The sequence below is a fragment of the Natrix helvetica genome, assembly GCF_964273705.1.
Source record: "Natrix helvetica genome assembly, chromosome: 7".
Lineage (NCBI taxonomy): Eukaryota > Metazoa > Chordata > Lepidosauria > Squamata > Natricidae > Natrix > Natrix helvetica.
In genome coordinates this window covers 27,296,387-27,308,418 of record NC_138558.1, presented here as the reverse complement: position 1 = coordinate 27,308,418, position 12,032 = coordinate 27,296,387, and the positions used below count along the sequence as shown (strand labels likewise).

The 12,032-nt window shown below is 36.3% G+C and overlaps 1 protein-coding gene across 2 annotated transcripts in view; it reads left to right on the top strand.

Annotated features, from left to right (window-relative positions):
* Nucleotides 1-12,032, top strand: part of FHDC1 (FH2 domain containing 1) — a 51,962-nt gene that overhangs the window by 20,296 nt on the left and 19,634 nt on the right. For both annotated transcript variants that reach the window (XM_081959603.1, XM_081959604.1), the window contains exons 3-6: nucleotides 4,605-4,666; nucleotides 5,317-5,416; nucleotides 10,984-11,069; nucleotides 11,156-11,256. In XM_081959603.1, the coding sequence (XP_081815729.1) occupies nucleotides 4,605-4,666; nucleotides 5,317-5,416; nucleotides 10,984-11,069; nucleotides 11,156-11,256 (349 nt within the window). The remainder of the gene's footprint in view (nucleotides 1-4,604; nucleotides 4,667-5,316; nucleotides 5,417-10,983; nucleotides 11,070-11,155; nucleotides 11,257-12,032) is intronic.

Genomic DNA, 12,032 nt, shown 5'->3' with positions numbered 1-12,032 from the left:
AAAATAGTTACAAGTCCCCATTAGTGCAAAGGTGGTAAACATAATGACTCCTTTTCTTCTTCTCTTCACATAAACCTGTTACCACTGCTCCATGATCGGATTATAGATACATGTTTGCTAAAGAGAAGCTAGGCACACCAAAGTGTGTGAGAGAGAATGAAACAAGAGAGAGATTGTGTGGTTATTTCCTTGCATGCATAAACATTCTAACTTTAAAATTGGCACTGAGTACTGATTATTCCTACTTTTTAAATATTGGGCTCTGGTATTTTAATAAAATATTTTAATAGCTACTGCTAGGCAAGAGTTGGGAAATGAACTGAGGGGACAAACTTGCCTGGAGGGTGCATCCCTATGATGGGGATACAGACATCTCTGGGAGATCTCTGGGATGTTTTAGTGTGCTTTACTACCCAAATATAGGCAGGCTTTGACTTACAATTATTTATTTAATGTTCAAAGAGGGCCTTGAAATAAATGATCTACAATCTGTTGTTGAAGTTATGACCATTGCACCACCTCCTTGGTCATGTGATCTCAATCTGAGTGCTTGCCAAGCAACTTGCATTTATAACAGCTGCAGCATCTGGCAACTTTCCTAGCTAGTTTCTGAAAAGGAACTGCAGTTGGGGAAGCCAGATTCATTTAATGACATGTGATTTGCCTTAATGAGTGCAGTAAACATGGTTGTAAAATTGATACTGGTCATCTAGTAAGTCACTTAATGATTGTATTAGTGGCCAAAATTCTGCTCCCAATTGTGATTATATGTGGAGGACTACTTGTACGAATATATCTCATTCTCACAAACACTCACGTAAATATTGCAACTAGGTTTTCATCGCAGTGCAAGGGAGGATTTTCAAGAATGGATTAGCTCAAATTGCTGGTGAGAGAGTTAGCTTCCTCATCCCCTAGTAGCAGCTGTCCTAAAAAATAGGTCCCCATATACATTCTGGCTGAGGCTTTTAGGGAAACCATATATTAAAACCTTGAAGAGTTCTGACTAGTCAGCCTTTTGAATGTAGATAAGGCTTGCTTTCATCTTAGGGTAAACTTTTCATCAGGAAGCAAAGGGTCAGGGCCTGGCTAAAGGGAGCAGAAGAAGGGGAGGAGGGAGCCCTGGAGAAAAGGGAAATAGCCTGCCAAAAAATTCTGGCAGATAAAGCTTTGGTGCTATAAAGTTCATAAATGAAGGTTCTCTGTCTCATTTGCTTATTATTATTATTATATAGAAAAGACATACAGCAGAGTTAGTGTTAGACAAAGATAACACACAATGATCTGAGCCCTGTCAAATCTTGGGTCACTACTGAGCTAAAGGCTGCTGCTGAGGAAGCCAGAAAACATGAAAGGATAAAGAAGACAACTTACGCTAGAGTAGCTCCTGCTTTTGTTTCAAGATCAAACCAAAGATTTGTTGCTTTTGAGGTTTTGCTCAGAACGGAGCAGCAGACAAGAGGGCTCAATGTATTATTCCTAAGAAATAATAGAAAATTCTCATTGGTTTTTTTTTTTTTTTTTTGGCTACTTTATTGTATTTGAATGTACCATGTTAAAGTTTGCAAACATGGCTTACTTCCTAGTAACTTCATGGGTATGTCCATGTAGTGGCGTTGTGTTTTTTGTTTTGTTTTTCTTTTGGCAACAATACAAAAGTGGTTTGCATTGTTCTTGGGATGTGGTTTGGCTTCCAGACTATTATCTTGCTATTTCCTGGTAATAATCTCCCATTCAAGTATTAACTAGAGTTTAGCTTTTTGAGACCAGCTAGGGATAGCTACATACTGCCATCTTACTGGACACTAAAACTAAAGATGTTAAGATAGATTCAATTCCTGGTGACTAGATGGACTTAGCTGTGCTTGCTCTCAGTGTGCTTTAACTAACGGTATAGAAGTGGTTGGCACAGATGTTCCTGAAAAGTTTTTTTAAATTTCTAACTACTGTTTTGGGGTTCTCTGAAGTGTCTCATCAAGTGTTAATCAGGTCCAGCTCTGTTTAACTCTAAGCACAGGTCAGGCCTGTTCTGTCAATTGCTGAGATGCTAAAGAATTAAGCAAACAGGAGAATAATAGACACCATGAATAATCCTCTGATCAGCATCAGGATTCAGCTATATTCTTGCCAAAACACTGGGTTGGCCAATGTATAAGTACTCTTATGACTTACTTGGTTGGGTTGTGACTTGATGTGACTCTCTGGGAAAAACAGATTTTAAATAATTTGTGGGAGAAGCACAAGTCTCTTTTATTTAACTACTGCAAAGTATTGTAAGATTTAATTGCACTTTGTAGAATTCGATGGGCTCTTGACTCAATATTTTAAGATAGATTCTTGTGAAAAATACAAGGCATGGTTAACACGGTACAATTAACATAACACAGAAAAGCAGCATATCAGTCTGATCGCCTGTGTAAAGTCTTAGGAATATGTGCTAGAACTATCTTCAGTACAGTTAGTTTCATTTCAGCAATTTCTATCTTACATAACATATAGCATGTGATTGTACCTATTAAGTGAAATGAACTGTTTATTAGTATAACCAATAAAAAAGTCAGGTGCTTTCAGGGTATAAACAAAATATAATGTCACTCAATGGAAAAACAAATAGGACTTTCCTGATAATGAAAATGTTCCTTCTAAGTGCCTGGTGATCCTTCATTAGGAAGATCTTCCGTGGCCACATAACACTATTGAAGCATTATAATTCCATCAATTTATGAATTTATTTATTCTTGATATACTGATGTTAATCATCATTATAAAGATGTAATGGGATTTAAAGAAATCTTTTATTATAATATTTCAAGACACATGTGCTTAAAGTTTATTGGGTGGAAGAGGAGGAAGAAAAAAAAGGAAGAAATGAATTTAGCATTTTCTTGGTTAAAAGCACTAATGTATTTTATTCACAAAAATTACACAGCACACAATGACTTTCCAGGATGTTTTATAGCCGGGATGGCGGACCCGTGGCACGCGTGCCACAGGTAGCATGCGGAGTCGTTTCTGAGGGCACACAAGGTGTTGCCCTGTTGGCTCCAGCAGGCATGCGTGTGCTGGCCAGCTGATTTTCAGCCTTGATTTTAGGCTGTTGGGCTGTTTTTCGCCCTCTGGAAGCTTCAGGGAAGCTTCCTAAAGCCCCCGGAGGGCAAAAAACCACCCAACGCGCAAATAGGAAGTTTGGGAACAGAAGCTAGCGCTACAGTGTGCCCTCACATGCTTCTAGCATCCAAGGTGAAAAAGGTTTTATAGTAAGTTAAGTCTGCTAGGTAGCCTATGTAGTTTGTGACTTTTGAACTGCCTGTAGCTTTTACCATAATAACAACTAGGTTTCAGTCAGAATTATTCAGATTTCTGGGCTGAAGGATCTCAGTTTTCTCTTCTTCTTTTAGAAGAAAGAAATGGGTTGGAAAAAGAACAAAGGATTGACTGGTTGATTATTTAAGGCGTGTCAAATTTTTCAACTTTCAATTTTCAAACATTAGGGGTGCTCAAAAGTTGTGACATGCCTTGGGAATTATAAATATATTTTGGTTACTTTAATATAATTTAGAGATGCTTGGTAAGTAGCTACATAAATATATCTTGTTAACATTTTGTTTGTTTCAACTACAAATATAGTTTTTCTCCATAAGCCATGGTGGTGCAGAGGTTAGAATACAGTATTGCATGCTGATTCTGCCCCATGCCAGGAGTTCGATCCTAACCAGTTCAAGATATCAGCCTTTTATCATTCTGAGGTCAATAAAATAAAGACCCAGATTGTTGAGGGCAATATGCTGAATCTGTAAATCACTTAGAGAGTGTTGTAAAGCACTATGAAGTAGTATATAATTGCTATTGCTATTATCTGTCCCTAACCTAGTCCCTGTCCTAACCTAACAGAGATAGTCCACCTTGTTGCTGATTATCCTCTTATTTCTTTCCACCTTTCCAAACATTAAAGCCTTTCCCAAAGACAGAAAGAGGAGAGGAGGGGAAAGCAGGTGAAAAGGAGAAGGGGAAATATTTATCAAAGAATGGTCGCTCTCCCAGTTACATGTGACATTTACTGTAGCCAATCGTTTCTTCTACCGTATATAGACTACAGTTGCTATGTAGCCTACAACATATTTCTCTGGATGAATTGCAATTCTAGACAGGAGAACGACTTTTAATTAAAAATAACATAATGTAGGAAGTAGGTGAGCCTCAGGGGGTGGGGTGGGGGTAGGGTATCATCATGATACAACAACTAAAATGAATCCTAGCATCCACCTATTTTCCTCATTATACAGCCAGGGCAGATAATGAAATACTGGCACAATATTATTGTATATCCTTGCACGAGTAAGCAGCCTAACTTATTTTCACCAACTGAAATTTCAGAATTGTTGTCGTTATAGTGATCTGAGAGTTGACAGGTACATTTTTGTCCATATTTCTTTCTCAGCAGATCTGTATTATTATTTGGAAGTATGTTTACCTTTTCTTATGCTATTTAGAATTATCCTTGCTTTTGCTATGCAGAATAATTTTATTCTCTCTATAGTGACTTAAAATAACAATTGAGATTACTTTGCTCTGTCTGAAATGATAACTTTTGTTGCTTTTTGCAGATTAATATTTTGGATGCCAAAAGAAGTATGAATATTGGGATTTTTCTCAAACAGTTTAAAAAGTAAGTTATTCTCCTGCTGTTGTAATTATTACACTGATGATAACATAACATCAAGAAAAGAGATATATTCAGCTACAAATAGCGTAATTACAAACTTAATTTAGCCTGAAAACATATTCAAACTGTTAATAACCTTATCTTATACTTGGGTTAGCCTTACATTTTCCTTTTAAGCAATAGTTTTGAAATTTTAATCAATATATAATACTACAAAATTAGAGGTAATTTTAGTTAAAGTAAGCTACTGGCTTTTAAATTAAAACTTATTTTTCTTAAAGGTTGGATTTTTAATAATATGAAAATGTCATGAAAGTAAGGACAATATCTTGATATTAATGTCTTTTTAAGAACAGTTGTGTTTATTTCAGATGAACTTGCTCAGAGGCAGCTGTACATTTAACTATTTTTTGCTATTGAACATTGTTTTGGAACAGCACATATTTTTTAAAAGAGTCTTCTTTCTTCAGCAGTGCATCCAGATGTACTGGGTTTCTTCCCATAATTCCTAACCAGCATTAGATGTACTGGCTGAGAATTCTAAAAACTGAAAAATTGAAGCCCTCTGTGTAATGTTGATAAACGCTGTTTTAAAACATAGAAATCCTATGTTCCTAAACTAAAATGTATTTTTATTAAATTGTCTCATTAAGATCACTTGACTCTCTAATTGAAGATCTTCACACTGGAAGAGATTTCTATAGCGCTGAGACCCTACGCGAGCTTCTTAAATTATTGCCAGAAGCTGAAGAGGTAAGAATAGGATGAGAGAAAACTTCAATTTAGCATGACTGCAAGTAAATATGTATGGTGTCATGAATGTTTTTCTTTTAACTTAAAATTAACATGCTTGAACTTGAACACTTCATTGCAGACACATTAGAAGTATGCAAGTATTCACCTAGAAATCTCCCTTAAACAACACTTTGCTTTGATACAAACAAATGTTTTTTAAGTTAAAAATTGAGCAAAGTAAAAACTGGCATGTTAATAATCAAGCTAAGGCTGCTGCTAAGACCCCACATAGGACAAGAGAATTTTTAAATGTCTCAAACTCTAAAGGAGGAACAAAAAATAATAATCTTATGTTAACATTTAATTGTATGGTTTTTCCACTCGACGTCACACTTTTCGAGAAAGTATGTTTTGTGTAAGGCACCTCACACTTTGTCGTAAATCTAAATCTCCAATTTCAAATTTTGCCAGAGTTTAGTCATAAGACACAGTAAATTATTTTACTAAAAAGAGAGTCTCATCGTGACCCAGTACTCTAAGGGGGACCGGAATGTCTTTTAAAATATAGCATAAAGTCAGATATTTAAAAACCTCTCTCTTCCCATTTTAGGCTCAGGGTGGTAGCAAGGTCTTGACTGCCCTTTAAAGCACAGGAAGGAAGAGTTAGAATAGGAAGGGTTACTAGAAAGTGGCCAGGCAGTTCCCATGGTGACTACATTTGTGAACTGTTGTTTATGCACACTACTTAGTTTACATTGATACAGATTTTTTTCATTTAGAGTAAGTCATTGTAGTGCCTAGTTTACAGCTTAAATCCTTGAAATGCTTCCTATGTTTAAGTAGAAAGCTTGATTCTCTTATTTCAAGTGGCTGTTCTGTACAGCGTCTGCTCAAGTAACAAAGTCCCTTTCATGAGTGATCTGTGAAGTTGAGAATTGGGCACTCAATGGCTCTTCATCTCCCAGTCGTTTTAAGGAGTACTGAAATTGGCATAGAAGAAAGCTGGGAATGTTTAGAAGTCAAATACAATGGCTTTGTTCACACACCATGCTAAGTGACATGCCCTGTTTCAACAAGGTTGCTAAGTAAGCTAGAATTGGGTTTGGAGATGAGGAGCGTAGTTCTGGATTGTCTGACCAATTCCTGGTTTCACCCCACTCTTTTTTTTTAATAGCTGTCTTGCATTATTAGATGATTAGAAGTTTGACTAGAATTAGCCAGGAAATCTCAAAAAGTCCTATTTCTCATTTCAAGCATTATACTAAATCACACTTGCAATATATATCTCTTACTTATGGTTATTATGATGTTTGAATCTGGTCATTGGATTTATCCCACAAATCCTAGTGAAAACAAACCTTGATTTTCCTGATATGTGAATTCAACCATATCAGTTGAACTTGCTAAACTCCCACAGTTATTCTTCGGTCAAATTATAAGTCGTGTAATACTGGGTATTAGTGAAACAAAGAAGTTAGATTATATTGTACTGAATGACAGAACATAGAAATTCTTTGAATGTGACATAATAATGTATTATTTAAATAAGGGCCTGTGGTCTGTTTTCACAATTTCCCCTCCCTTTAGACTACTATCTACCTTCCTGGCTGATCTATTTAATGTTTCAGTCATACTTCCTATGCTAAACAACATGCAAAATAAAAGTTAGAAAAGGGTAGGATTGCACATTTCTGAGTAAAGAGAAAAATGCCTGATCGAAAATCATTAAATTCTACCTTGCATGTATGTTCATATCTTTAACGATGAATCTACTATATTCCAAAGACTTAACTTACACATTACATGTATAATACGATTGCAACTGTGGATGGTTTCAATGCTGTTTCAATAATATATGGATTTTTATATGACAATAGATGCTATATAAGTATCACTAGCTAAAAATGAAGGTCAAATTTGTTTTGTGATATAGGCAACACATTTGAATAGCTGCAGTGTTTTGCTGAAGTTTTATAAAGCAAATATGGATTTGACTTCAAACACTTGCAGGAAAAGAAGTGCTGCTTCAATGTTGCTGCAGCTTTGAAAATATTTTAAAAGTATTAAATGCATACTTTTGAATAAAGAATGTTTTGTATTGGCAATTAAATATGGGTATTTAATTATTTTAAATTTATTGGCCACTCATTTCCAGTGGGCTCTGAGCTGTGCACAAAACTGAGGCATAACAACTGCTGAAAATAATAAAAGAGACAGTCCTGTCTACCACCCTTTAGTAACAAAATCCATGAAACAAAACACAGGCAATTAAACAAATAACAAAAGGTAACTAATGCCCTTGAAGCTTTTGCTTGACTGTAGCAGGGTCATCTTGAAACAGTTCTCCCTTTTCTTGAAACACACCAAAATTTCACAGCTTTAGAAATCTTCATTACATGCACAAAATGTATATGGTGAAACTGGTTTGTGTGTAAGGAACTATAGAATGAAAAATGATAATATTTTGTTTCATACCTGCGTTTTACACCTTTTGAAATGTTCTTGCTATGGAAGCACATGTTGTGGTAAAAATAGTTTGTGAATCTTTTGGAACTCTCCATAATCTATCAGGACTGTGACCTACAATTTGATTAGCGCTTTATCTAAGCCCAATTAATAGATAAAGAGAGGATTAATAATACTCAAACATTGTAGTGTGTCATGTCTTTATTGACAGATTCAGGCTTTGTTGAAAGATGTATGTGACGCCCTAGGATAATCAGCTCTCTTAAGGCAGTAAGTTCAGTCAACTGTTCTGTTCAATGAGATATCATTCAAGTGTCATAGATCAATCAAGGCAGGGGTGAAATAAACTTACCTTCACTACCAGTTGGTAAATGTGAGTGTGTATGCTGGCTTTGCTTCCACGCACCACCTCCGCCCATGCGCAGGACCTTCTGCGCATTCACGGAGCATCAAAAACAGGATGTTTTTGCCGCCCCCACTACCAGTTCACCGAAACTGCATAGAACCGACTGAATTGCATCACTGATCCAAGACTTCTATCAATCCACTGTCAGGAAAATAATACATATATGGACAAAATACAACATCTTTCCCAACAAAATCACACCAAGTTCAATACTCTAAATAATCCTGAGGTCATAAGCTCTGTAGGATACTTCTATATTATATAATATTTATGGCCACAAGGAAAACATTGCAATGGTGAGCATAACACTCACTGTTGTGTAGACACTGACTACTATTGTCCAGAAAGCATGTTGTTACACATTTTAAACTTACTAGAGACCAGCTGGCCTTTGGAACAACACTCTGTTCCAGATGAGATGAAAGTGAAATGTTTTGACACTAATGAAAACATATTATATTTGGAAATAAATAAATAAATGCTGGTTTCCAACTAAAGAACTCACCTCATCTGTGAAGCATTGGAGTTGGGAGTGGTTTGGATTGTTTGGAACTTAAATGGCTCACAGTCTTTGAGGTAGTAGCAAATTCTACAAGGGAGCGTCTAGATTAGTGAGCTGAAGATTAAATGAATGTAGGTCATATAAAATGACAGCAGTCCTGAACACCCAAGTAAATCTTATTACACAGTGGATGGAACAGAATAAATGTCTCCTTTTGAAATGTCTGAACCAAATCTCTGATCTTGACCCAAATGAAATACATGCATTAGGGGTGTTAAACTAGATTTCATTGAGGGCTGAATCAAGGTTGTGTTTGACCTCCGGGGGGGGGGGCTTGGGGTGTGTGGCCCGCTTGACATCAGTCCTGTTGGGGCTGCCTGTGTTGGCCCAAGTGCTCTGCCAATGAAAACAGACTCCCAAGCTCAGGAAAGCAGCGGGCGTTTTCACTGACAGAGGGTTGCAGGAGGCCATGGCAGCCGAAAATGGAGCTCGGGAGCCTGTTTTCGCTGGCAGAAGCACTGTGGACCGGTCCTTCACTGCTGCCAGGCTGGCCCAGTGGGCTAGATCTAAATATCCTGTGGGTCAGATTCGGCCCCGAGGCCGTGAGTTTAACACCCCTGACATACATTGTGGCATGATCCAAAGAGAGAGATTCATGTAAGACAATCTTACTTTAACTTAATGAGTTAAAGCAGTTCTGTAGAGAGGAATGGATCAAAATACCTCCAACTGTAACCGGTGACAGAGATGATAGAAAGGTTCGCAAACTTCCTCTCATCACTGTTGTCTGTTGCGATCGTAATTTTACTTCACAAAAATGATAACCTTGTTTTTAGCAAGTGCTTTGTTTTTTACAGTGCCATGTATGTAGAGAATCTGTGTATTCGGATGAGTCTCATAAATACTTACACATAATATGTTTGCATTCATTTGCATAGTATGTGGGAGTGATTTTGTTATTGTCTCTGCGGCGTAGTAATTGTTAATTGCTACCGATTTTTTTAAACGTGCTGTAAATTTAGAAATATCTTTTAAGCCAGATAGTATTCTTCAATCTGATGCTCTTTAAATGTTTGAATTACAAATCCCATTATTTGTAATAGTTTTCAGGCAAATACCGTGGTATATGACAGATCTTCCCCTAAATGGCTAGCAATACCTATTGGCAAAGCCACCTGCAAATTGTGGAATTTTATTTAGTTTAAAAATAGTTTTCTCTTCATGATAAATCCACCTTTAGACTCTAAACCAGTGTTTCTCAAACTTGGCGACTTTAAGTCCTGTGGACTTCAACTCCCAGAATCCCCCAGCCAGCATAGCTGGCTGGGGAATTCTGGGAGTTGAAGTCCACAGGACTTAAAGTCGCCAAGTTTGAGAAACACTGCTCTAAACTATGTCAAGGGAAAGAAATCCTTAATGAAAGAAACATCTCATTTGAATAGAGGCCAAGAATTGCCCTCCTAAAGGAGAAACAGAGAGAGAGAAATGAGACACAACTTGTTTTTTTAATTATTTATGTGCTAATGAGTTGGCAAGCTGTCATGCTATTTCATAGCGTTGAATGCTGCTAACCTCCAGGTGTATGTACATTATTCTGCATTTGGGCAAAGATTTGGAAGACCTCTATATCTGATGCTTACTGAACAGAATTTTTTTCAGTGATTATAAGAAGTCAAATTAATTTATTTATTGTAAAAAGGAGAATGTGTTTTTCCTAGAAAGACAGTTGCTTGTTTTGAACTTTTTACACAATATTTTCATAGATTTGGAGACATAAGAGTGAGGACGTTATTTTACTCAGCACAGATAACATTTGTGAATGCTATCATCCTTTTCAACAATATTAAACAAAGCATCCTGAGCGGGGATTAGATGTTAAGGCAAGATGTGGGAAGCAACAATCGGGCACATCACCTCTTTTTTCTGCCCTGGAAACTTCTTGACAAAAAGTGTAGTCCTGGTATCAATTCTTTCCCCCTTAATAATAGACGAGAAGTTTAGATAATAGTATCTCATAACCTATTTTCCAATCCAAATATTAAATAGTATCTCATAACCTATTTTCCAATCCAAATATTAAATCGCATATACTATTTTCATATTAACTTCACATTTTTATTTTTACTGTGGTGACTCTTAAATTCACTGTTTTTAACATTTTGCTTCGATTCTGATCTATTTATTTTCTTTATTCCACCCTCCCTCCCCCAGGTAAAAAAATTAAAGGATTTCAGTGGCGATCTATCAAAACTCTGTCAAGCAGATTCATTTATGTATATGCTAATCCAGGTGCCAAAGTAAGGAGATGTTCAATTCTTGTTATTCACCCTAAATTCACTATTTCTTGCATCGCAATTCTAAAATTTATTTTGTTTATTTTCAGCTATTCCCTGCGCATTGAAGCAATGGTGTTAAAAAAAGAATTTTCTCCATCATGTACTTCACTGCAGAAAAACATGACAATTATAAAAATGGCTACAAAGGGTAATTAAACATGCTGCAGCATGCATTAGGATCTTGTTTTTCTTAGCAGGTTAATCAACTTAACTAGAGAGATGAGATCTGGAATTTCAGGTACCTATTAGCTATTTAAAGAAGGAAGCTAGCTCTGACACATTCCATAAGGGTGTGTGTCGCCATGGACATATGTTATCAAGTGTGTATGTTTGTGTATAACAATTTTTGGTGTATTATGAAGTTGATAGAATCATTTCCCCCCTTTTCTATTTTCCTGCATTCTGATTTTGCTTTTCTTAACATCACATACTTTTCTTTTCCAAAACTCTGCATAACAGTGAGTTTTCTAATAACCTTATTAAATCTTGGGAACAGCACAAATGTGCATTCATTTTTTTCCTTTATGCATTATTCATTGTCGTAATGCTATTATGACTGAGTAATGGTGATTAATTTATTGAATGAAAATCATTGCGTTGTGCAGATAGGTAGTCACTGATTTTAGGCTAATACTAAACCTACAGTACATTTAGTCATGGTTTACTGAATAACTTTATGACACGGCTTCCTAGTGCTGATAGTGAATAACTTAAAAGAAGCTGGAGTCCCAAACAGCTAAACTATAGTTTGCATATCACAGCGATTGCCAAATCTTGCACCATATAAATCACAGCATGAATTAGAAAAATATATAAATCAACCCATTGATTCTTAAGATCTAATCATATTGCATTTCTCTTATCTCTGCTGCTGATTGGCATAATTGCTTACCCTGGCTTAAATCTGTTGTGCTACTTGGACAT